At 44.8% G+C, this 26,452-nt stretch overlaps 1 protein-coding gene across 2 annotated transcripts in view; it reads left to right on the top strand.

Moving 5' to 3' along the window:
• The first annotated feature begins 4,697 nt into the window (after window positions 1–4,697).
• The window catches only part of PRDM11 (PR/SET domain 11), a 46,649-nt gene continuing 24,894 nt past the window's right edge, over window positions 4,698–26,452 (top strand). The window contains exons 1-4 of one of the 2 annotated variants that reach the window (XM_081001581.1): window positions 4,698–7,431; window positions 21,820–21,917; window positions 23,008–23,111; window positions 25,488–25,750. In XM_081001581.1, coding sequence (XP_080857707.1) covers window positions 21,823–21,917; window positions 23,008–23,111; window positions 25,488–25,750 — 462 coding nt within the window. In that variant the 5' untranslated portion in view covers window positions 4,698–7,431; window positions 21,820–21,822. The remainder of the gene's footprint in view (window positions 7,432–21,819; window positions 21,918–23,007; window positions 23,112–25,487; window positions 25,751–26,452) is intronic. The other variant, XM_081001582.1, reaches the window with a different exon arrangement.

Genomic DNA, 26,452 nt, shown 5'->3' with positions numbered 1-26,452 from the left:
CATGGGCAGCTCGCCGTGGCTTGCTAAAAGCTGAAAGACTCATTTTACTTACTAACTTTACTCACTAACTGACGTACCTTAAACTGAATTCTGTTTTATATTTATGTCCACACAAAAAAATCAATATTTCTTATAGCCCATGTCCCATGATATTAATTTAATGTTAATTTAATTCAATTACATTCACCCTTATTAATTTGGATATATGCACCCACAGGGTTGGCCATCATGATGATCATGATTTATTTATTTATAGCACATAAAAGGCCGCTTTTCACCTGGCCTAGGGGGCGGGGTCCAGACTCACCAGCTCTACTAAGGAGGTGCCTTAACTTTGTGTTAAATATGTATTCTGTAGTTGACCTCCTTTATAATGTTTTATTTTGAAATCTTTAAGATAATATTTTAGTTTTCCGTTAATTATGTTGCTTTGACTGTATACTCTATATTTGACTTTCTTTAGAAATGTTTGATTCTGAATTGTTTTATTGATGTTTTAATATGCTGTAAACTGCTTTGAGATTTTTCTTAAAAATATAAAGTGGTATAGAAATGAAATAATGATGATGATGATAATAATAATAATAATAATAATAATAATAGGAGACATGTTACATTTGTGCCAATGCCTATGACCCAAGTTACTGCCACTAAGCTTGCCAAGGAATACTAACACAGCAAACCCAATGCTGCTTTTTCAAATATGATTCTGTTCCAAGCAAACAATTAATATAATCTTTGACAGAATATCAACTCAGATCAATGCCAAATTGAGAGTACCAGAATCCTAAATGAATATTTTGTCTTTTTGAATGGCCAACAGATAATGCAAATGAGTAATTCTGCCAGTTTGGCTCTTAAGTATCCTGATGACTTAGACTCTGTAAAATTTACTTTGGAGCTTTAGGTACCGGTATTTAAAAACAAGCTCAATTTTAATGTGGAAATACTGCACAAAGTCACTGGAATTGTTGCACCTAATTAACAGAAACTATTTACAGGATGCATTTCCCAATTTCTGCATTGCTCTGAGAATTTACACAACCCTTTCAACGACTTCGGCAACCTGTGAAAGAAGCTTCACTAAAATGAAGTTAATTTTAAAAAACCAACTATTTAAGATCAACGATGAGTCAAGAATGACTAACAAGCCTGGCAATCTTATTTAATGTGAATGATGTTGCCAATAAAAATCAACGGTGATGATGTCATAGTTTTGCAGAAAGAAAGGCCAGAAAAGTTAAATTTAAAATTTAAAATTATATTTGTCACTTGGAGTTCTCAATCAGGGAGCAGGAGGCAGCAGTTTACACTTTTGCCTCCTCCTGCAAAATTTCTTGATCCATCCCAATTTCTATGCTAGTTTCAGAAGACCAGTCCCATTAGATATGTCTTTAAAACAAGACATACCCAGAAGCAAGACAGCAGCCAGAGAAAAGAAAACCCATACATATTGGTCTCTGCTCCTCCCCATTCTGTTATCCTTGGAAAATGAAGATACCACATCAGAAAACAGCCTGGCACCATCGGTTTAAGATTCCCGCTAGGGAGAGCACAGACACGCTGCATCTGAAAGCCATGTGTGGCTGAGGGCTGTGTGCAGTGTGGGCTGCTGGGTGTCTATGACTGGATTTGTGTGTGAATTTATGTGTGCCAAGCTTGGCAGCCAGCAGTTAAGGCTATAATCTGATGAACATGGTTTCATCCTCTTGTTTGAGACTGTGATTCTTAGCACACACACACACACACACACACACACACGTGAAAGTACGGTTCGTGAAAATAATCCATGACACACTCTAGTAAATACAGCGTCTTCTTTTTTTTAAAGAAAGAAATCAGGTTGAAAATCAAATGAACACATTTTGGTGTGCAAAGCTAGGCATGTGGTTAATATCTCCTGTGTGCTTGGCTGTTTTATAAAGCTCAGGGATACTGCCTATGTGACAAACTGCCATAATGTGCACAGCACTGTATCTAAGGTTGCAATCTCTTACACACTAACTTGGGCATTTTACTTAACTCAATGGGACTTTCTTTCGAATAAACATACAGAGGATGCATGCATGGCTGATACACCAAAAATTTATTCCACCTCTGCTATGAAGCAGAGTAAATTTGCAAAAACAACAAATCTTCTTAAAAGCTATTCTCAACCGCTCTCATTCTCTACTAGTGTATTTTATTTTATTTTACATTTTATAGCATTTGCTTGCCACTTATTACATAAAGGTTTTCTGGGCAGCTTACGATAAATAAGTAGAAAACAATTGAATTGCAAAGACATAATACCATAAAATCCAAAGCTCCAAAAATACATTCGCTGCACTCCCAAAGTTAAAATAAAGATTTAGGAACTGAGAAGCTCAGGCTACTTAAAAGGTTTGGGTGATGAGAAAGGTCTTCAATTGGTACCAAAAAGAGCACAAAGGTGGTGCTTCCCTAGAAAGCCTGTTTGATAATCAGGTGCCACTGCCCAAAAGACCCTGTCCCTGGTGCTTACCCAAGTCACTTCATTTGGCAGGAACACCTAGAGCAGGGCCTGCAAAGAGGCTCTTAAAAGTTGGGTAGGTACGTATGGAAGAAAGCAGTATTTCAGGTAACTTGGTCCCAAATTAATTTGCACTAAAATCCCATCATCTTTTCTCAGAAGTAAGCTCATTCACTTTCTTTGCACTTACTCCCATGTATAAGATTGCAGCCTTCAATAACTAACCACACCCAATATTCACACATGAGGCTTCACACCTGTCTCAAGTGCGAACAATGCATGGGTAGCTTGCAGCAATACAATTTACCAGTCTATTTTATTAGCCAGAAGAGTGTGTCATTAAAGAAAACAAGTTCCTCTAAAGAGGAATGTGCTATAAGCATCTAATTGTGTTGACACTTATTACTATGGAAAGCATTTTTTAACATCGTTTTCTCCTTACCAAGTCTGTCTTGTTTTGCTAATGTGTTTCTCTTTACTAGTTTAGATCTGTGTTCCAAGGGGAGTGTACAGCAAATGAAGAATGACTTTGAATAATTTGTTTTGTTTGTGCTGCAGCAAAATCACAAATGGCTCAAGTGAGGGCACACAGTCACACGGGGGGAACTGCTGGCGAAATTTGGTGCACACTGCATCAATTAAAGTATATATTTAAAAATTGGATCCTAAGCAAGGCATGGCTAATTTATTTGATGTTGTTTTTAATCATTTATTTATTGCTTGCTGAGATTATTAAAACAAGACCCAGGCTTATGTAACCGCATGGGGATGGGATCAAGAACTAAAGATGATCAGAAATTATTTATAAAACAAACTGGGGTCATAGTAAGGAAAAAAGTAGCTTTTTAAAAAGTATGTCAGGAAAGTGGTAGACACAGGATGCAATTCAGCAGTGCTTTTTTTCTGGGGGGAGGCAGGGGTACGCATTTGTGTTTGGAGGGAGCCCACAGAGAGAAGAGAGCGTGGGGGGAAGTCCCATTGAAAGTACTGTTGGATGTACCTGTGATCTGCTTGGTAGGTGGGTCATGCCCAAAGAGTCTAATGCAAGTATTAATTGGATGTCATCGAAAGTTATGAAGTCAAGATTAAAAACTATAGACACTTTGCTCTTGCAAAGACACCATTCAGATCAATGGAACTTAAGCAGGAGAGCTTCCTAGTACAAGGATGGGGAACTTGTTTGCCCTGACCACTGACTATACTAGCTGGAGTTGATGGGAGTCTACCTGGAGAGGCAAGGCTTCCCCATCAGTGATCTAATCTCTATGCTTGTCTGCAAGAGACCTACTGGGACTTTTAAGCTGGGTCAAATATTGAACATTTTAAAGCATCTAATTATTGACAAAATGGACCAAATCTTCATAAAGTGTGTGTGTGTGTGTGTGTGTGTGTAAAGTGCACGCACACACACACAGAAAGAGAGAGACAGAGAGAGAGAGACAGAGAGGGGGGGCCACCAGGGGGCACATTGGAAGATGGCCGACAATAACATCTCTCCGTCCCACACGAGGTAATTAAGAGGCTGATATGGGAGTATGCAGCCTCCCTTCGTTGCCCCAAGGGAATGGGGAACACTGCCTTGCCTGCTGTGTCCATAATTCACCCCCGGATTCGAAAGAAGGGGGTGAGGGCACTAGGCACAAAGCCCTCGGGTGGGGTCCGGCTCTCCCGGACGCTGTCTCTGATAGCGCACTGGCTGCATCAGCTCGAAATATATAATTGGAAAAGAAGGAAATGCACATATTTCAAGTGAAGAACGGGAGTGAAGACTGCTAACTGAAGTGGCCTCTGTGAAACGAGAGCAACGGGTTGGATTTAACGGAATACAACATGAAGAAAATATATCAGGTTCAGTATGCCGGAGTGGGACTGGATGGGGGGGGGACACTTTTCTTATTTTCTTCTATGTGATTAACCAATAACCCCTCCTCAAAAAGAACCGTCGCATAACCGACCTAAGCAGGATGATTAAAAACTGTGTGGAAATGATTTACTACCAAAAGTTTGGCTTGTGAGATCGAGAAAAAGAACAAGGCCTTTTGATGGCGCAGCAACAAAAAGGGAGTCGCCATTTTGACAGGTCCTGTCGAAAGATTCATGATCGGGAGGAGGAAGCTTTGTTTTCATATTGGATTCCTGGTAGAACCTCCTTGAGGACAGTGAACTTGTGGCAACAAAATGTTCCAGCTTTGGAAATATCAACGCAACAAGAATCCCGGATTTTATAACTTTGGAAAGCATGGAATGTGCTACTGAACTAAAATCTACTCTACACATTGTGGTGGCAGTCTGACAGCATAATCCCAACCATGTCTAATGATCAGAAATAAGACCTATTGAATTAAATGGGACTAATATGTGGGGTTAGTATTGCAGCCAAAAATTGTAGAATGCTGGACTTTACCACCTTGGACATCAAAAGGTCCTTTAAAGAAAATGAAATCCTTTTTTAAAATAAACACACCAAAACATCATTCTCTCTCATTGCAAATTAGTTTATAAGAGATAAATTTACCATAGCCTTCTCCCCAATATGCTACTTTTCTTTTCCAATGGGGGTAGCAGTCAAAATTACAATGCCTACCCACCTGGGATGCATTCTGAAGTGGCACAGTCCAGGTTTCTACTACTGTATTGCTATCTGCACAATATGCGGAATGCATTGGATCATGAAGGGTTGTAGCTCAGTGGTCAAGCATCTGCTTTCCATACAGAAGGTGCCAGGTTTAATCCTGGCATCTTCAACTTGGGCTAGGTCTGTCCCCTATGTGAAACTCCAGAGAGCGTCTGGCAGTCAGTGTAGACAACCCTGAGCTAGATGGACCAATTGTCTGACTTGGTAGAAGGCAGCTCCCTATGTCCCTGGGATGCAAATTGACAAAACACAAAAGCAAATTTGCTGGTGCATAGTTACAAACTGTGAAATTCACTGCCACAAGCCATTTGTCTAGATGGGTTTCTAATGACAAATCCATGAGTAGAACCTTCAATAGCTATTAGCCGTTAGTACCCAAATCAAACCTCTGTGTCCAATACGTTCATAGGTTATATATACACACCTCTGAGTACCGGATACATTGTTGCCAAACAGATAATGACCACTGTGTTCACCTGATGCTTCTGAGCATCCAGAGGTTAATGGCAGGCTGTGCCAAAAGAATTAAATGAATCGTGGCCTGGTTCAGCTGTGCAACGCATATGCTCTCAGTAAATCTTCCCCAGAAAAGTCATTTTAAAACTCAAGTTGTTTCCCCCCCCCAGCCCCTTTCCCCTGTATGACTTCTAATCCACTGAACAAATAATTCAGATAAATCAGTACTATGTGGCATCAATATGCTCTCTTAACTAATTACTATTGATCATTTCAGCACAAGAGGCATGGCACACCTGCAAGTCCCACAAGTGATATGTTTTTGCTTTCATATGATAAGTGCTATTAAATAAACCTTATTACTAAATAGGAGTCTCCCTGCAAATGCTTAAAACGCTAAGAATGGTGAGTTCTTTGCAGATAGTTCACTGCAGACTGAGGGTTCAAACTCTGCAGGCTGGTTTAAAAACAAGCAGAGATCCTTTACATAGCAGGCTACGTTATAACGCTGGTGCATGTAATTTAGTATTGGCTACAATATACAGTACTAAGTAGCAGAAGCTCTCCAGGATTTTATTTGGAAGTCCTATTAGGTTCACTGGGATTTCCCGCACGTATAGGATAGCAGGCTTACACGCACGTCAAAGACCTTCTTCATTAGAATAGAGACGTCAGTGTTTAAATCGCTGCACGTTACGCATAGTGTTACTAATATAACGGAGCTTCCACAGGCTCCTTTGCTTTCCTTTTCAGAAAGGTCATCATAGGATCAAAATCAAAACGGGATAGGCCAAACAAAACAGTTGCGATTGTAAGGTCGGCAGGTTAAAAGGAGAAAAAACCGCCACCAGTAATGGGAACAGAATAAACTGCCACCTTGTATTTCAGGAGAGCGAGTCCGTTAATCTCAATTACTCCTACTCCCGGGTAAACATGCATTGGATCGGGCCGCGATCCTTTACAGTAGAGGAAATCCTTTTTGGGTAGTGGGTCGAGATTTGGGTGCGGGAAGATACTTCCCAGTAAACTTGCATGGGACGCTATCCGCATTTACAGGAGAGTAAGTCCCTTCCGAACCCCAGGAGCGCGACTTCCGAAGAAACACGCAAAGGATCGGGCTGCTGCAATGTCAAAAGAGAGGCAACTCTGGTCAGGCGGCCGTCAACTTTGCTTTGGGGGTGGGCTGCAAAGAGCGAGCGCGCAATGCTGCAGAAGAAGAGAGGGGAAAGGAAAGCCCGCACAAAATGCGAGCGCAGGTTGCTGCTCGGCTGGCGCTGCATTTGCAGCGGACGCTGCTCCGCTTCGGGGGAGGACTCGCGCGGCTGCGGCTGCTGCAGGCATCGGAGGAGCATGGCGGGGGTGTTTGGCTGCCAGGCGGGCTGGCGAGCGAAGGAGAGGAGAAGCGAGGGGGGCGGGCGGGCGGGCGAGCAAGGCGGCATTTCGGGGCGTGCGTGCCTGTGTGCAGGGCTCCCCCAGCAGCGGCGAGGAGGCCGGGCCTCGACGCCAGCCAGCCCGCGTCGCTTCCCTCCTCCTCCTCCCGGTTCGGGGGGTCCCCGGGCTCGGCCCCCGAACGCCCCTCTCTTCCGTTCGCCATGTCATTTCCTGTGCTAATAAGATGGTGGTCACGGCCGGGAGGGAGGGAGCCGCCGCCGCCGCCGCCTCCTCCGCCGCCAAGCCCGGCCCGCCCGGGGGACCCGTCCTCGCCTGGGACTAGCGCGCCAGGCTGGGCTGGCCGGGCCGGCGCCGAAGGAGGGGGACGGCGACGAGGCAGCGGGCGCCGCGGAGGGCCGCCGCCGCGGGCAGAGCCGGGCTGCCCCCAGACGACGAGCCAGGGCCCCGCAGCGACGAGGTGAGTCAGCCCTTCGGTAGCCAAGGTGGCCACGGAAAATGGCTGCGGAGCGAGCGAGGGGAGGGCGGCGGGCGGGCGGGCGCCGGCCGGGGAAGCCGCGGACGGAGCCCTCGCCGAGGAAGGGGGCGACTGTGCTGGGGGGGCGCCTCTTTGCACAACACTCGCCCGAGGGCGCGGCTGGGCGGGCAGGTAAGTAAGTAGCCGCCTCGCTTCCCTCTCCCCCCTCCTCCTTCTCTGTTGGGGCGAGCGCTGAGCTCGGCCCCTTCCTCTCCCTCCCTCCCCTTCCAGCGCCTCCTTCTCTTCCCTGCCTGCCTGCCTGCCTGCCCGCTCGCTCTTTTTTCTTTCCCTCCACCCCTCCCTGTTTCATTAAATCCGGTGAGTGACGCGGCCGCGGCCCAATGGGCGGTCGCAGAGGACGGCGAGTATTCGGGGATGGAACGTAGGGGCGGAACGGAGTGACTTTGGAAGCGCCGTCGCGGGGAAGGAGGAGGGGAGGCCAGGCAGGCAGGCGGGAGGGTCGCGTCAGTGTCTTCTCGCCTTCCGTTCTTATCGCCCTGTGCAAGGGAACGGAGGGAGAGGCCGCGCGGTCCGCAACCGGTTGCAGCTTAAGCTTGCCGTGCAACAACATGCACGGGGGGAAAGAAAGCGGCGCAGCGGTCACGAGGGCGTTGCACCGGGAGGCCTGTCTTTGGGATGGGGCCGGGCGGACTGGAATGGGCTCCGAGGGAGGGTGGCTGCGCGACTTGTGCCTATGAGCGCTTGGTGCGGGTACGTGGACGACAGAGAGGTATATGGAGGTTTGGTTTGCAGGACGCATCCACGATGCCTTTCCGGGCAGGAAGTAACCAACAGTCGGCACTACGTGGGTCCTCGTTTTTGCGTGCTTTCCTGCTCCCGTAGAGAAGGGTGCGGTGGATGTTGCAAACCTATTCTTCAGCTATACATATATCTCCCCAACACAAATGATCAGAAACTCATCTCTCTCCCCCCCACCCCCACAAATGATCAGAAACGGGGGCAAGTCCAGAGGTTTTTTAGCTTAGTGAAAAAAGCAAGTGGGTGGGGGGAACATGAAAGAGGTGGGTAGACTGATGCCTGGTTCCTGTAAATTCCTATAAATTCTGATAGTTGTTACAAAAGACCTTTTGCTTAATTACTTGTGGTCCCCAATCTAAGGAATAATGATTACTAGACATCATTTTATATCTGTAATAATTTAATAATTTTGGCATGTATGCTTTGACACAACTTTGTTAATCTATTCAGAAACGTTTATCTGTGTGTTCATTGCTGTTTTGCTTTTGTTTTTAACTATGTAATTGTTGCACGTTATATGCTCTAATGTAAACAAAGATACATCTCAATGCAACCGTACTTAAAGATGAAAATGAATAAAGCTAAGTTAGAAAAAATAATGTCTTGTGTGGTGAAAATGAGTAGGGAGAAGCGTCTCAAAACCTAGGGAAGCTGAATGATCGCAGATTCAGGGCATACAAAGGAAAGAATTTCTTCATGCAACATGTAAATTAGGCTTCACCTGCCTTGTAAATCTAAAGCACTTGCATAGGACTTTAAGCAGTTCAGCCTTCTCTCAAAGAATCCTGGGAACTATAGTTTGTTGAGAGTGCTCAGCGTTGTTGGGAGACCTGTGTTTCCCCTCAGAGCTACAATTTCCCGAGTTCCCTGGGAAGAGTGATTGGTTCTTAAAGCCTTCTAGGAATTGTAGCTTCATGAGGGGAATAGGGCGTTTCCCAAAGGACTCTTAACAAACTACAGTTCCTGGGATCTTGTGCGGGGTGTGTGTGTGTGTGTGGAGAGAAACATGACTGTGCTTTAAATGTATACTGCAGATGGGGCCTCAAACTGTGGAGTCTGTTACCGGCTGTGATGGCTCTGAAATGGGATTAGGTGAAATCATGAAGGATAAGTCTCAATGGCTACTAGTCAAGATGACTGCTACCTCCAGGATCAGACACAGCATGCCCCTGAATACCAGTTGCTAAGGAGAAACAGCAGGAGAGGGCAGTTGTGCTTGTGTCCTGCTTTGGGCCTCTCAAATGCATCTGGTTTGCTCTCCTGAGAACAGAACGCTGGACCAGATAAGCATTTGGTTTGATCCAACAGGGCTCTTTGCTTGATTCCTTTTCATTGGCTATAATAAGAATATCCATATTGGTCCAGGTCAACTTTATGCTGCTGAAGTGATTCTTCCTTTATAACCTATACTGTAGTTTAAACAAATCTTCATCAGACTGACTACTTGAGTTTAAGCCACACTGGGAAAGGGTGTGCATAGAACTGTAGCCCCTGAAGGAGTTGAAATACTGTATAAAGGACAGATCCAAAAATGAAGTACACGTAGCCCTAAGTAGTTGGATGAACTTAACTGGCTATGATGTGTGTGTGAATGAATTGGCATTACCAGCTATATAGAAAGGGAATATACATGGTTAAGTTAGAATTAATTCCATATTGGTGGTCAAGGAATTTGATTTATCCAGATTTGCAGAGAAAACGTGGCAACCAGAATTGAATATTTTTGTTCTTCTGTGCTCAAACATCTCCATCATTTTTTAGGTTACATTTGTGCAGTAAATGCAAATCATCCTAACACTAAACAAATATTTACTATGTTTTTGACACTTTGCGGTTGAATTCTAGAAATAAGTTGATAGCTTGTTGGTTCATATTTGAAGTAAAAATAATAGTTAAGCATGCTACCATTTGCCATCTGTAGTGTAGTAGAAAATACATGCAATGGCATATGAAGAAGTGAATTGTTATCTGGCATAGAATGCTTTTTTATTAGATGATTTTGAGGGATTTTGTGTTAAGGCTGTTGCAGAAGAAACAAGACCTGCATGTTTCATGTTGCAGTGATAAATACTTGGGAGATTGATTTTTATTCATTGTTTAATAAGGTTGTGATCCTGTGCAGTTTACCCTCCCAGAACAAATCCCAAATAAAGCGTTTGAGTAGTGGGAGCTTTTTGGTTCCTAGCTGGGGTGGATAGGTGGGCAGTTCTATCCTAGTTGTGTATTTTCCACTCCACTCACTTCTCCATCTATATATACCGTGTTTTTCGCCCCATAGGGTGCACCGGCCCATAGGACGCACCTAGGTTTTTTTGGGTGGGGGGAAATAAAGAAAAAAAATTATTTCCCCCCCAGGCGCGGGGCTGGGGCGGTGGAAGCCCGAGCTTCCCACGACCCCAGCCCCCAGAACAGACAGCTCTCCGCAAGCCTTGGAGACCGGCGCGACTTCCCGCTGGGCTCCCACGCATTGCGGATATCTGCCTGAAGCCCAAACCAGGTCGGGGGACAGCGGGAAGGCGCACTGTGCCTCCCCGCTGTCCCCCGAGCTTCTGGGGCTGGCGGCGGGGAGAAGCGCGCTTCTCCCCACCGCCAGCCTCCAAACCAGGTCGGGGAACCGAAGCCCGGGGTGCGCTGTGCTCGCCCCTGGCTTCGAGATGCAGGCTGCTATCCGCAAGCCTAGGCTTCCAAGGCTTGCGGAGAGCTTCCTGAAGCCTGGAGAGCGAGAGGGGAGAGAGAGCGCGCACCAACCCCTCTCACTCTCCAGGCTTCAGCAAAAGCCTGCATTCGCCCCATAGGACACACACACATTCATTTTTGGAGGGGAAAAAGTGCGTCCTATAGGGCGAAAAGGGGCGCGGGTGGCGTGGGTAAAACCACAGTGCCTAGGGCTTGCCGATCGTATGGTCGGCGGTTCGAATTCCCGCGGCTGGGTGAGCTCCCGTCTTTCGGTCCCAGCTCCTGCCCACCTAGCAGTTCGAAAGCACCCCTAAGTGCAAGTAGATAAATAGGTACCGCTTTATAGCGGGAAGGTAAACGGCATTTCCGTGTGCTGTGCTGGTTCGCCAGAGCAGCTTCGTCACGCTGGCCACGTGACCCGGAAGCGTCTCCGGACAGCGCTGGCCCCCGGCCTCTTAAGTGAGATGGGCGCACAACCCTAGAGTCGGACACGACTGGCCCGTATGGGCAGGGGTACCTTTACCTTTACCTATAGGGCAAAAAATACGGTAATCTCTGTGGGTGGGAAGGTGGTTGAGTGAGTGGTCTCTCTTGGCAGCTTAATCCACAACTGGACACCAGTTCTCTGCACTGCGGATCTGTATTCTAAACTGAGCATGACACTGAGAGCCCTGCTAGATCACCAGTATTCTGTTCTCACAGTGGCTGACCAGATGCCTAAGAGACCTGAGTGCAACAGCGCTCTTCCCACTTGCGATTCCCAGCAGTTGCTATTCAGAGGCACACTTCCTCTGAAATTGTAGGTAGAAAATAGCCATCATGGCCAGCCTCATTTACCTGAAATTGAGACTGCCATAATCTCAATCAGATTAGAGATTAATAAGGAGAACTGTACCCAATCAATCTTGTTAATCTTTCTATGGTCTTTGATAGTGTTGTTCATGGCATGTTTACTAACATACTAACAGTTTACTAACAGTCCATACAATGGACTGTGGGACATTGTTACAGTTTGTGGATGATAAAGCCCTTGGTGTACGGTGTAAAACTTGAAATTAGCATTTCTGACCAGCTGATGGGACAGTAGCCAACTACTGTGTCCTGTCGTAGCAAGGATATATACTTTTGCATCTGAAGTTCTCTTTCTCTCATTCAAGCCCTGTACCCTCTCCAAATCTGCTCCAGAGGATTGGGGGAACCATGAACAGATTTAGGGGGCAGGTAGGGGAGGAGACGAGCTGATTGTATTGTGCAAGCAGGAATCTGTGCACTGACACAACATTCATAAAGTACTAGGTTGGATATATTCCTTAGTGTCTGTTGCAGAATGCAGTCTTAAAATGTGGAAAGTTGCCATTGGTCTGCTTCTGGCAAGTCATGAATGTGTCTTCCAGTTTCACTAAGCCAAGTGGGACAGATTGTGCAGAGTCTCGTGTCTCTGTTGAGGCTTTGTCAATAGACTACTGAGCCTCTTGGGCTTGTCGATCTGAAGGCCGGCGGTTCAAATCTCTGCGACAGGGTGAGCTCCCATTGCTGTGTCCCAGCTTCTGCCAACCTAGCAGTTCAAGAGCTTACCAGTGTGAGTGGATAAATAGGTACCACTGTGATGGGGAGGTAAATGGTGTTTCCATGCGCTCTGGTTTCCATCACGGTGTTCCGTTGCGCCAGAAGCGGTTTAGTCATGCTGGCCACATGACCCAGAAAACTGGACAAGCACCAGCTCCCTCGACCTGAAGCAAGATGAGCGCCACAACCCCATAGTTGCGTTTGACTGGACTTGACTGTCCAGGGGTCCTATACCTTTACCTGTGCATTTCAAAGTAGCAGAGAAGAGGGAGTGTTGGCTATTTAAATTCTAGACATAAATACACTTTTGCTATTGCTTACTGTAATTTTTCTACTTAATTCAGTAACAATCACATAGTGTTTCCAGATGTGTCTTTAACTTAGGGCTTGGCGATATCTGGTTTTCAACATTGCGATATACTACCAGCTAAACAACACAATATACCGTTATATCATGATGTCTGAAATAAAAATGGAGATATGTTAGAGGCATTGGGTAGTTTCACAGTTTTCCCCACATTGTGATTTTTGCATGATTCACAATATATTGGTAGGTCAGAAATTATGAAACTGATATCACGATATTGACTTCAAACTAGTTTTGGACAATATATTACCCAGCCCTAACACACATCTTGGTTTGTGATATATTGTCAGGTCAAATCAATATAACAATACAGACTTCAAAACTGTTTTGGATGCCCAGGTCTATTAACCATTCTAGTCGACTTTAGAACAGAAAAAGAAACTGACTGAGCGAAGCAGGTGTACTTGTTTGCTAAACTGCAGGTCTGAGATAGGTATGAGGTAAGAAGGCAGTGCAGGCAATTTCTGAAAAGATGTAGAGCAGGTCTGAACTGGAAAACACTAGCATAGTGATAGCTTTAATGTACTACACTCAACATGCAGTACTTACCTATAAAATAAACATACAAGAGAGCTGCCATCTGGCCAGTTTTAAACCAGTCTGACAGCTTTTCTTGGCATTTTAAACGTATGCTTAAGAGACACCCCCCTCATTACAAGAGAAGAGAATGGTGGCAAGATCTGATAATTATAAATTACTGCATTGGCTGTTTTGAAGCATTTTTATGAAATTGACAGACAAAACCGTAAATTTGACCATCTCCTTTAGCTTCAGATGTGACACCTTTCTTTGAACAGGGCTATAACAACTTGCTGGTGTTAAGCATAAATCGTTTTGCCATTAGTAGGGGAATATACACACAACTCTGTATACCAGAGATAGCATGCAGTTTCTGGTGCAGAGTCCTGTATTGTAATGAAAAGTGTGGAAAACTTGCTACTACAATGCATCTAGTGATTGCTATTACAGCTGTATCCCACTATTCCTCCAAGGAGCTCCAAGTGGTGTGTGTAGTTGTTAGAACTAATTTAAACTTTTGAATTCTCACATGTAATCCATTTTTTTAAAAAATGCAGTGGCATTTCAAATGCATTTGGGGCCTCAGAACTTGTGGAAAACTTACGGTGAAATAGGAAGTGCAATGAGAAAAATTTGGGGGCAAGGTTTTTCAATTCCAGAGGAAAAAAACATTGTTAATGTTTTTCCCAAGCAATAAAAAACATGATGTGTAAGAAGGGCCTCTGAAAGTGCTCAGTATGGGAAGGCTTCAGGGCATGGTCTGAAGGGGCTTGATGGTTGCCCCTGTGTGGAAGCCAACTGTCAGGATCAAAGTTGCCTGTGAATGCATCCATGAATAACCATATGACCCTCTCTATTTGGAATATGTTTTCGTAAAGTCACCCATACTTTTTAGTACTGTTATGCTGTTGGTTTAACCAATTGATTTAATCACTTGTTTCTTGATGGTTTGGGACTGACCAGTCCCAGCAATCTGCATGGTAGATTGTTAGCATGGGAACTCTGTGTGCACTGCCATTTGAGTTCCATGAAATAAGTGTGGGATATAAATGAGAACACAGCAAGATGTAGAATGCTTCAAAAGTAATTGGGGGAGTATAGCAGGAGACTTAGATCCTTGTTTCTCCATCCTGTTCCAGGCTCTGTTTTAACTGATTTGAGAGCAGGGAGCATTCCCATCAGTTACCATATTGCTAATGTACTCTGCAGTGCATTTGTAGCATGATGGAGCTTCAATAAATATGATACTAAGATATGAGGAAGGGGTTTGGCACGGTGCATTGTGCTTATTTGCAACTAACTTTTCTTCTTGCCCTGCTGTGCGATATCAATCCTTAGGTAAAGGGACCCCTGAACCATTAGGTCCAGTCGTGGCCGACTCTGGGGTTGTGGCGCTCATCTCGCTTTATTGGCCGAGGGAGCTGGCGTACAACTTCCAGGTCATGTGGCCAGCATGACTAAGCTGCTTCTGGTGAACCAGAGCAGCGCACAGAAACACTTTTTACCTTCCCACCGGAGCGGTACCTATTTATCTACTTGTCTACTTGCACTTTGACGTGCTTTCGAATTGCTAGGTTGGCAGGAACAGGGACCGAGCAATGGGACCTCACCCCCTTGCAAGGATTTGAACCACCAACCATCTGATTGGCAAGTCCTAGGCTCTGTGGTTTAACCCACAGCGCCACCTTAGGGTAACTTCTGTTTCAATTCTCTTAAATCCATTAGAAGCATCACGTGGCTATTCTACAGCTAACTTCACCTTGGAATTTACATCAATCTTGTGACCCAGCAATATTTTCTTCATTCTTAAGGTGTGACCAACAGTTCTATAGACACTTAGACACAATGAGTAAAGTCCAGTGGTAGAAGGCCGCTTGTGCAGCCAATCTGCCTACCTCTCCAGGATGACACAATACTGGAAGGGGGCTCCTGAACAACATCCCTTGTGTTGCACAGAACTGCAGCATGAGGGGAGAATTGCCTGAAGGCAGGTGGTGCATGGGTGTCCTGCACCAGTGGTGTCTGGCTCTATGCAATATTGCAATTTTAAGTTTGCAAGGGGTTATGCCATGCATATAACCCAATATTTGCAATACAGTTTTACCATATTTTTCCGTCTATAAGATGGCCCCTATTTTGGGGGACTCCGATTTAAGAAAATGGGGGGAATTGTATCTGCGTATAAGACGCCCCCTAATTTCTGACTTTATTTTTTAGGGAAAACTAGTCTTATACACGGAAAAATGCTGTATTTTGTTTTGCATGAATGATGCTAAGGCAACAAGTTGAGGGATATTCTGAAAAACAGTATATCCATATAAGTTCTAAACCAAATACTGCAAAAAGGCATCAATATTATTTTGACTGGAAGTTTTGCACCAAGCCTCAAGGCCCATGTAATCATGGTTGCAGAATTAACCTAGTCTTCTTTATCCTGCTGTCTCCATAGCACTTCAGCTTATTGAACAGCTATGAATAGCTTGGATTCTCAGAAACCCAGGACCTGAGTAAGACAGGACTTCTGTAAGTTTAAAACCAGCAGCTTCAGTTAAACTTAGAAATTTATGATCAGCACTGATTCCCTGTTGAGTGCATGGCAAGACTTTAGGTAGGGTGCCCAGTTAAGCAAGCAAGAAGCTTAGACAAAGCACTTGCAACTGGATTAACACCTGTAGCTGCAAAAGCTGCCCATCTCGGTCAGATGAGCCAGGCAGAAGAATGCTGCAAGAAGACTGACAAAGCTTTCTGAAGACACCAGTGTTCTATTAGTGCCACATGCCACCCCAAAAGATTCCAGGGGTACCAGGCGCACTTACCAAGGTCTCTGTTTCCTTCTGGAAAAATGAGGCACAGCAGAGACTATGATGTCTTTATGACATATGATTTATTTACACATATATACAACCTGAAGCCTAGCATTCCCCCCATTCCAGAGGGTCTCCCTTGCTCTTCCTATAGATGCACATGGCAGGCTTGGCTTTAAAAGCAGAGAAATCAGCCATGCTCTGTGTCTCTTTGTTACAGCCCATCACAGTTTGCTCACATGGTGTCCTTGCTAGCTACCAGCAACATACAAACAAATATAAGCAACTGTGAGGTTTGGTTCATCAGTTGATTGCTGTGGTCTGTGATAACAGAAATATGACCCATGAGCTGGAATTAATAAACTTGCGTAACTTAGTGTGCAAATTCACCCCTCCCCCCACTTTTTATTGACGCACTTGCTCATGTCGACCAATGTTATTTTTACAAGCCTGGTATAAATACTTTTGGGTTTGGTGCACATCACTCTCATGTTCTTGGCACTGGCAAAGGCATAAGAGAGAAGCAGAAAAGAAAACAACGTTCGTTCATTCACTTTAAGTGTCATATAGAGCTGCACATGGGAATCTAGAACAGAAATGTGTTGGGCATCAAGCTGTCTATTTCCATCAGGCTCCCCCACCGCCATTGCTGGTTGGTTCCTCATTGGAGACTGACTGACCTTTAAGCCTTTTTTATAGTAGCTGGAAGAGTTGATGAAATTGGGAGTTCTTATGCTGGGGAGCACCTCACTCCCCAAAGAGAGGTGCCTCCTCACACCGCCCCCCCCAGGGGCTTGGGAAGAGGGTGCCTCCATCCTTGTGAGGCCAGCACCTTCCTCACCTTAGGAGGCAGCATTGGCAGCAGCGGGTGCTACCGGGCCTGCACGACTGAAAGGCTCCTCTTTGGCGCTGGGCACTCAGCTCCCAGGCAGGCCTTGCACACAGCAAGCACAAGAAAGACCAGTGTACTGCCTGCCTGCCCAACCTCCTGTTTTCCCGTCCATTCCCAACAGCAAGGGCTGTGGGGCTGGGCTCCTTTGCCCTCCTGCTTGCTTACTCCGAGGCTGCCTTAGCTCCTGGCAACCAGCACGCCCTGGCCAGCCCCAGAGGCACCATTCACCTGGGGAGCTTGTAGCCAGGGCTGCTGCAACAAACAGCTGTGCAAGCCTTTGGGAGGCAGAGACATGAGAGGGCATCAGAGAAAGGGAGGGAGGGGAGGAAGGAAGGAAGGAAAGAGGGATGGAGGCCAGTGTTGCCTACGGCACCCCTGACCATCATTCAAGGCACCCCAAGGTGCCATGACACACTGGTTGAAAACTACACCAAAGGTTTGAGACTCATCAGCTAACCTCACCTGGTTTACCTCTCTCTGACACCTCCAAGGCCTAGTGGTGGTGAGCAAAAATGGTGGTGAGCAAAAATGATTCAACATCCCTTATGTTCCAGCAGCAATTTACCCTTTTTTGTTGAGTAATATTTAGGTCTTGAGGTATGTACTGTAATAAATTTATTTATGACAGCCCAAACAGGAATATGATACCAAAAAGAATTATAATTAACAAAAGTTCGACAAGTTGCAGGAATGGAGACATCAGTGTTTTAAATGAGCTTGAGAGAGGAGGACATAACTGTTTGGCAGGCCTTTCTGGAAAAGATACATTTATAGATACTGTAACGGGAAAGACTTCAGTGTTACATAAACTATTATTTATTAGACCATACCTTCAGTGTTACATAAACTATTATTTTAAGTTCTCGGTAAACTAAATGTATGGCTTACCTTTTTAAAAGGTGTTTTTTCTCTTCATAGCTATTTTTGGAATATAGTTTACCTTTGCTTCAGTTCAATGAAGGTTTGTTTTGAATATATTCCATGCAATCTCTCCTCTAAAATCTGGCACCAGATTCAGGGTTTTCTGATAAGACCAGAATTGGCAGCGGAGGCATTGGGGAGCAAGGTGGAGGAAGAGGGCCTGGCTTTTTAAAATGGAAACCTTGTGCGTGGCTGTATTCAGTGTTCTCACTAGTTCCGAAATGTCCTTTGGAAGAGTTTCAAGAGCCTTTTCTACCTTGAATTGTTTGTGCCAAAGCTTGTATCCGCAAGAAGCGTTGCTGTTTGGAATGGAAGATGCCAGAGGAGACCCCTCCCTCCAGAAGCTACTGCATGCACGGAATGCTTCTTTTTCTTTATATCGCTATTTCCTTCCACTGCTGCTGCATTGCATTTCATGCATCTAGCATGAATTCCTTAGTTATTTTTCTTTTAAAAAATGTTTCATAGAATCATAGCATTCTGGATTTGGAAGGGACCCTGAGGATCATCTAGTCCAACCCGCTTCAGTGCAGGAATATGCTGCTGTTCCATATAAGGATCAGACCTTCAACCTTGGCATTATCAGTGCCACACTCTAACCCACTGAGATGCCAATGGTGAATTTTATTATTTCCGTTGGCAAGTGAACACATACTTGCATGTTTTGATAATGGGTTGCCTCGGAACATTCAAATAAGCTGCTGTCCACAGGACTTAGGGGTAGTTCTTGTGGGTTGGACGTCATACTCATCTGCAACAAATCCCGAGCCCCATGAATAATGGGTGCTGGACACTCCAGACAGGCAAAGATTGTTGTCTGAAGTAATTAACCATAACATGAAGACAGACGTGCTTTTGGTGGTAGGATGGAAAGAGAAAAGCCTCTTGTGACCTCCCTGCACAGCAGTATTTATCATCTTTTCAGTCTGTGTGAGAGTCCTAGAGGCCAGAAGGGTACACTGGGCTGGAAAGGCGACATGGCTAGTATGTGTTTCTGCAAACTATTGATGCATTCCTGGCTGCTACTGGAAATCATTCCAAGATTGATTCAAGTTGCTGAGTGTCATAGGAGGGGGACCCAGATGCTTTACAAAAAGAGGTGTGTGTGTGTGTAGATATATACTGCTGACTTTCCCAGGATCTGCCCTTTTCTTGGAGAATCTGTACGAGCTCCTCACTTGTACATTTACTATTTGCTGCATTTTCTTCCCACTCTTGTTCCAAGGCGCTCTGGGCATTGTGCATGGTTGTCCTCCCTGCTTTCCCACATCAAAGGGTTGCTGTGTATCTCTTTTATGAGATACAGAGAGGAACGTAGGAGCTGCCTTATACCGAATCTGGTCCAGAATGGCAGCAGCTGTCCCAAGATTTCCGAGAGAAGTCTTTTCCAGCCCTACTTGCAGATGGCATTATTTTAGTTTCTTTATTTTTTTCAGTTTCAAAAACTACTTATAGCACACAATCCGCATATAACCCCACCCCCCAAGAAACACCCATTGCATATACAAAGTAAAGGATACAGCCAGACATTAAGCAAGGTTGTCCAGCAGGTTAGAGTTGCTTACAGCAGTGAAGGTCTCCTACTCTCCATCTTAACAGGTTGTCCCAGAGTGAGCCACAGGTAGCTGGTGGCAATTGTCCTTTCTGGTGTACTGAATAAGAATGTGCCATATGATTTCAAAATCAAATTTGGTCTTTGGGTTCCTGAATGCTATAAGATGGTAGAGATTGAACCTTGAATCTTTTGTACACAAAACTCTGTTCTTACTACTGACCTGTGGACCTTCTTCAAGGTCATCCAGTAAGCTACATGTCTTAGTGGGGTTTTGAACTTGGGTTTCCCAAGTGCCTGTGACATGAAGGAGTTGCTGAGAGTTTTGTTAAACAGTACCTTTTTCTGCTTTTTTGTGAAAACAAAGGAATGATAGGTATAATTTTCAGAGCTGCTTTGTGTTCATATGTGTGCACTTCAGTTAAATTCTTGCTGTATGGAAAGCAAGCAAGCAAGAAAAAAATAGCACTCAAGAATTCAGCATGGGAATCTGACTTACTTAATTTTATTTTTGGCCAATTTGATGCTAGAAGGAATTTAGACTGGGGAATGTGGGTCAAAATGACCCTGTGCTGGTGCAAGCTGTCCAAAGGGAGCTGTCCAAAAGAAGCTCCAACCATGTAGATTTACCAGCTCTAAAAAACCATCAGTTGTACTATGAGATCTTTATCTACTAAGGACTTAACCAAAAAAGCAGAATGGAGGGCAGGGAGGCAAATATTTTGCCTTTGCTGTTTTATAGAAAAGAGTTCTTGGCTTTCTTCATTTTTTAAAATAAGTGATGTTTCTAAACTGCAATGCTGTTAGAAATCCAGCATTACTAAGCATGTGAGGCCCTTTTTTTGACATTAGCAGGCAAGAGCTGCCGCACTGTGGCTCCTTTGAGAAGGCAACCCAGTAGTGTTAGAACCTGAAGGCTGCAGTTGCAGGGGACAAATCCACATTGCTGCACCATTTCATGCTGGTGTTTGCATTCATAGAAACAGGATGGAGCTACAACCGTAACTTGCAATGACTGTGGCCTTCCAGTGTTACTTAGCGGCATGGGAAAGGGCCATACTCTGCTGTGTCACCCATGCTGCTCAAGGTAATCTCAGAAGTACCTGAACAAAAGATGAAACAGATGCCAGTGTGTTATTGCATTGTGCTTACTCCATTCCCATCCTGATGTCATTGTATTGAGGGTAAAACTTCAAATTGGAAGTAGCATGATATGTAAGAACAAGCTGAACTGGCAGTTATTTTATATCTTTTAAGGGCAGATCAACAAGGCAGAGTTCATAGCTGTTTCCAGCATCGCATATTGTAGTAAGTCCCTGTCTGTCTGCAAAGTTGCCTGTTCAGAAGTGAAGCAAGCATATGTGTTCAACTCTTCAATTGATGCTTGCATGTGTTTGTATTTTCAAAATAAAACATCGTGAGTTACCAAAAGTTGTGTTTCTTTGTACTTCCCTGACCGAGTCGCTGATATATAAGAGCACAGGAGGGACAGGGTTTTTTTATACATTTGTTTGCTGTTTTCAAAGGATTTTTTATCTTGTCTCAGCATAAAGCTATGCAGGCAACTGCAATATTTAAAAATAGATGACAATTGAAAAACCTCAGTTGAAACTCGCAAGATGACAGCAGAATTAAAATGCCCATTAAAGCCAAGGCAGAGGTCAAATCACCCATTATGAGCAAAGATAATGATGATCATAATGATAATAGTTATATTATTTATACCCTGCCCACCTGGCTGGATTGCCCCAACCACCATAAAACATCAGACATTAAAAACCTCCAGAGACAGGGCTAAAAGTTGTATAGCTATTTATCTCCTTGACATCCAATGGGAGGGCGTTCCTGCCTTTGCCATGTGGCTAAAAACTGAGATTAGGTGCAAGTTGAGTTGGGGAAAATATTTCACTGTCAGGGCAATGCCACTGACAAATCCCAGGTGACAATCAATCCAGTTGAAGTAAACCCATTGAAATCAATGGGTCTGCTGCAAGTAGGATTAACATTGGATATCACACTATCTCTGGTCTCCACTGCCTCCCCTCTGAAGCTGATGATACCTGGAATAGAGCCTCGGAGGAAGATCTTAGAAAAGGTTCAAATGAACCTTTCATATGTCCTCAGGCCACGGAACAGGAGTGCCTGGGAAACTGTTTGGGAACTCAGTTGAAATATCCAGTGCCACCCTGAGAAGGACAACCCTGAAAGGGGACCTAGAAATCTGGAAAGTGAACAGAACTATTTACCCTTCTCTCCATCTTTGAATTTCTTACAGAACATGAGTGAAAAACTGAACGATTGTTTGGGGGAAATGGTAACTATCAAGACGGAACCCTGCTCTCCATGCCAGGAAGACGAATATGGGCAACTCTGGTAAGGAGATTTCAAGCCAACTCTGTGGAAACCCCTTTCCATATTGATATGCTTGCTAAGGAGCAACTGTGCATCTTCCAAGGGCTGTATGCCTGCTAAAAACATTTTTGTTTGGACAAAGCCTACCCAGATATTTAGAATGTTGATGCATGTTTTAATCTGTTTTTTGTTCTTTGAATCTTTTGATTTTTTTTAATGCATTGTTGATTTTTTTAAATAAAAAAATATATAGGCCGCTTTGAGGTGGTTTGGGGTTGTTGTTTTTTACTATCAAGAGGTGCATAGATTTTATAAAATAAATAATTAAATGGGCCATCACCCCAAAACACAAAAGTCCCTTGTACCTGTGCATCATGGTTTTGCCCTGGAGGAATGTCAAGCTTCCTAGGAACACGGTTGTTTTTTTAAAAAAAGTCTACGTGATCCATGTTTCACCTATAAGTAAGAGCGTTTTAATATGTTTGCATTGTGATTAGAGCTGACAGCACAGCTAAATTCCTGCATTGCAAGGCGTTGGACTAGATGACCCGTGTGGTCCATTTCCAACTCTACAGTTCTACGCTTCTATGATCTAGGACTGTGCAACCAGTGGATCCCAGGGCAACACACCAATTGAGGAGTCACATCCTTATCGCTCTGCTTAAGACTGTAGGAGCATGCTGTAGTGCTGTAATTCACAATAAGTGCATGCTTACAAATTGAAACTTCTGTTTTAAATATCATCATGAAAGTGTTTTAATGCTTGTAGCTTATCAGGCTCAATGTTTTTTCTTTGCCATAAGAGCCAGTGTTTACTCACTGTGTTTACTCCCTAAAAAAGTGCTTGCTATAGTGATTGTTACTAATACATGATTTGGTGGTATGCTCAGTAGAAGCCTGGGAAGGCCAGTATATTTCAGAAGAACTACATCTGTTGAGTAAAGTAATACAGAAAACAATAGAGAGATATTAATTATGGAGAGTCCAAGAAAGCTGATGTTTATTTTTTGTCTGGATGTTGATAAGAAATGCACTTGCTCTCTTAAACATTTTTTCTTGACCCCTTCCCACAATGTATCTCACACTTGTGTTCTCTTGCTTTCTCATCAAGTTCTGGAAAGGTTGACTCCCAGTCCGTGAATGTGGAGCATAAAAAACTGAAAGGAAAGCAAGATTTGATCATGTCCAAGAGTTTTCAGCAAGTAGATTTCTGGTGTAAGTATCTCACTGGTGAACAAAATGAATTGTTGTATCATTTTCCCCCTTAAGCCTTCAGAAGGGAGAGAAAGTTGTCTGTTGCAACCCCAGCTGCTGAGCCAGAAGAGCTAAGAGAGCCCTTCTTTTTCAGTGCTCCTTGTGTACTGGAGACAGTTTTCAGCATATGCAGGCATGTGCCGTGATTCAGACTAGTCCTTGGCATCAGCTGACATGTAAATAAGGCTAGCGGTCAGAGGTTCCAGAATGGAGATTGAGCAGAACCATTGATAGGCAGACACACTGGCATAGATTCAGATACCAAAGAAAAGAATCCTGCCTCCTTTGTGCTCTAGTTTGTCTGGCATATTTTCCCTTTAATCCTCAGATCTTATTTATTTATTTCAAATTAAATTTCTATCCCACCTTTCCTCCCAAAGAGGTATAGGATGGCAAACATCGGGCAGCAGAACAATACCGTTTTGTTTCTTATAGAAGATTTGTGTTACACAGCGGAGAAATGCCTCCTGTCCTCTGCTACATGTAACACTAGACGACATGAATAGAAATATGCTCTTAATCTTTCTAGGGAACAGCAGAGCCCAACCGTGAAGGAGCTAAATATACTTTATCAGGAGGGACATAACTCAATAATGTAGCTAGCTTTTATTTTAATTTGCAGAAGAGCTCTGTTCTTGGTCCTGTTCCCAACATCACAGTTTCTCGGGGGATGTCGTTGTGGATCCTTGGCAGGGATGCTGCAAAACTTTGGTTCCTTGTTATTTTTGCTTTTGCTTTAAATGTGTACATTTCCAGTGCCTGAAATCTGTAGTCCATACTGGCTGAATAATGAAAAGCAAGAGGCTACATTCACCCTGCCAAAGAATTATTTACTAGTCTGAATTTCACAGACTCATATATTTGGAGGGGATCTTATTGTGGTCCAGCTCCCTGCTGGACACAGGAAATCCAGAGCAAATGGCTGCAAATGCAGCAAGGGAGAGCCCACCCCTCTCCCAGGCAATTGGATCCATTGTTAAACTGCTCTTACTATTAAGAAATCATCATCCCCTTCACTTAACCCATTTCTCTGAATTATACCTCTCCCTCCCCGCTCATCATTTGTACTCTGACTTTTATGCTTAGAGGAAGTGAGGTGACATTGGCTTGGTTGCTGGTCAGTTTGGCTGACTATATTTTGGCCACCTACATCTGGGAGGAGAAGCATAACAAATCCTCTCAAAGGGAAATAATTCCCCCTTTAACAGAAGACGTCCATTTCACCCTAGATTCCGTCTCTCTAACTGTGCCAACCATTAAAAAATTTTTCCCGGGGAAATTCTAACGGTATTGTAAGCCAGAGACTTGGGGCCAAGGGTTACTATGCCCTCTGCCATCTCCCCTGCTCACTGGCATGGATTTCTGAGCAGTTGCAGGACTGTGTTGTGGGCCTCTACACTACGATGAACTGCAATGCAGGAAGTTTTAAAGGAAATGTTACCTAGGAAGTGGTTGTGTGAATCTGCTCCTGGAAAGGAAAGGCTATGGGGAATGCATTACCTCATCCAGCAAGCAGCAAGTGCCACGTTTTACAAAACCTTCTGGCCCTAAGGGCCCCTGCAGGCAGCCACAGATGAAGGTGTGCTCCCCTCTCTCTGCCCCAACTCTTGGTAAGGAGAGCTGATGTAGCTCAGCCTCACAGCGGTGTCTCTGTGGTGTTGGCTACAGCTGGAGGCCCAAGCAGATGAATTTGGTCTGGATTACAGAGGTCAATTTGTGGGCAAAAATGAGAAATGCTGCTTTGCGACAGTGGGTGGATTAGAAGATGCTTTATTATTTCCCCCTGCATGGTTCTGTGAATTATGCCTTCTAGGAAAGCCTTTTCAGTGGTACCTTGGTTTTCGAATAGAATGCGTTCCGGGAGTCCATTTGACTCCCGGAACCGTTTGAAAACCAAAGCGCGGCTTCCGATTGGCCACAGAAGCCGTGCTGGACATTTGGCTTCTGAAAATCGTTCGAAAACTGGAGCACTCACTTCCGGGTTTAGATCGTTCGGGAGCCGATTTGTTCGGGAGCCAAGGTGTTCGGCTTCCAAGGTATGGCTGTACTTTTCTATGTTAACATAGAGCTAAAATTACTTTGCCAGCTGTCAAGGACAGGGACAGTCAGGGACTGCGCACTCGGCTCTTCCCAAATCTCTGGACAGCATAGGTTCTTCAAGGCTGGGAACTGCTTTCAAAAGCAGTCTGCAAAACTTCCCAAAGCTTAGAATTTTGATGAGAAGTTCTACGTCGCCAATAAGTTTGACGTGACCATCAGAACCTACGAAAAATAGTTGCGTCCGTTTGATAGTATTCCATGGCCCAGAGTAAAATCTTCTTTCCTCTTGCCCTCCAGTCTGTGAGTCCTGCCAAGAGTATTTTGTGGATGAATGTCCAAACCATGGCCCACCTGTCTTTGTGTCGGATGCTCCAGTCCCCATTGGCATCCCTGACCGAGCTGCTATGACTGTTCCACCTGGCATGGAAGTGGTGAAAGAGCCCAGTGGAGAGCGGGATGTGCGCTGTGTGAACGAAGTTATCCCAAAAGGTCGTATTTTTGGACCGTATGAAGGGAAGCTCTCCAGTCAGGACAAATCTGCAGGATTCTTCTCTTGGCTGGTAAGTATCTCAGTGGTGTGGCTGTGGAGGAACCATTGAGTTCAGTTCTTCAAAACTTGAGTTAAGAAAATATGCTCCCGTGGCTCAGTCACAAAAGGAGCACTTCCTGCTTGCAGCCAGGCTTAAAGTGCAGACTAGAATGGAATACAGCTGTACCTTGCTTTTCACAACTTACTGTATTTTTCGCTCCATAAGGTGCACCTGACCATAGGGTGCACCTAGTTTTCAGAGGGGGAAATCAAGGAAAAAAATATTATTCCCCCCCCAGCTCAGGGAGCAGCCTGTCCGCTGCTCTTTGGGGCTGGGGGGCGCGGTTCCCCCCCCCAGCCCCAAAGAGCAGCTCAGGGAGATCTTCTTCTTCTCCCTGCTTCTGCGGGAGGTGGGGGAATTCCCCCACCTCCTGCAAAGGCCCACAGGAGCCGCACACCCTTTAAGGAGCGCACGGCTCCTGCGGGCTTTTCTATGAGGAGGGAGAAGGGACTGACTGGCCGCGTCAGTCCCTTCTCCCTCCTGGGGAAAAGCCCACAAGAGCCGCGGGGGCATTCCTGCCTGCCTCCCCCCTGCATTCGCTCCATAAGACGCACACACATTTCCCCTTACTTTTTAGGAGGGAAAAAGTGTGTCTTGTGGAGCGAAAAATACGGTAGTTCCCGAATGTTTCGGTTCCCGAATGTCGCAAACCCAGAAGTAACTGTTCTGGTT

The sequence above is a fragment of the Podarcis pityusensis genome, assembly GCF_964106645.2.
Source record: "Podarcis pityusensis genome assembly, chromosome: 1".
NCBI lineage: Eukaryota > Metazoa > Chordata > Lepidosauria > Squamata > Lacertidae > Podarcis > Podarcis pityusensis.
Note: the sequence above shows the minus strand (reverse complement) of the source record. Positions and strands in the feature narration are given on the sequence as shown.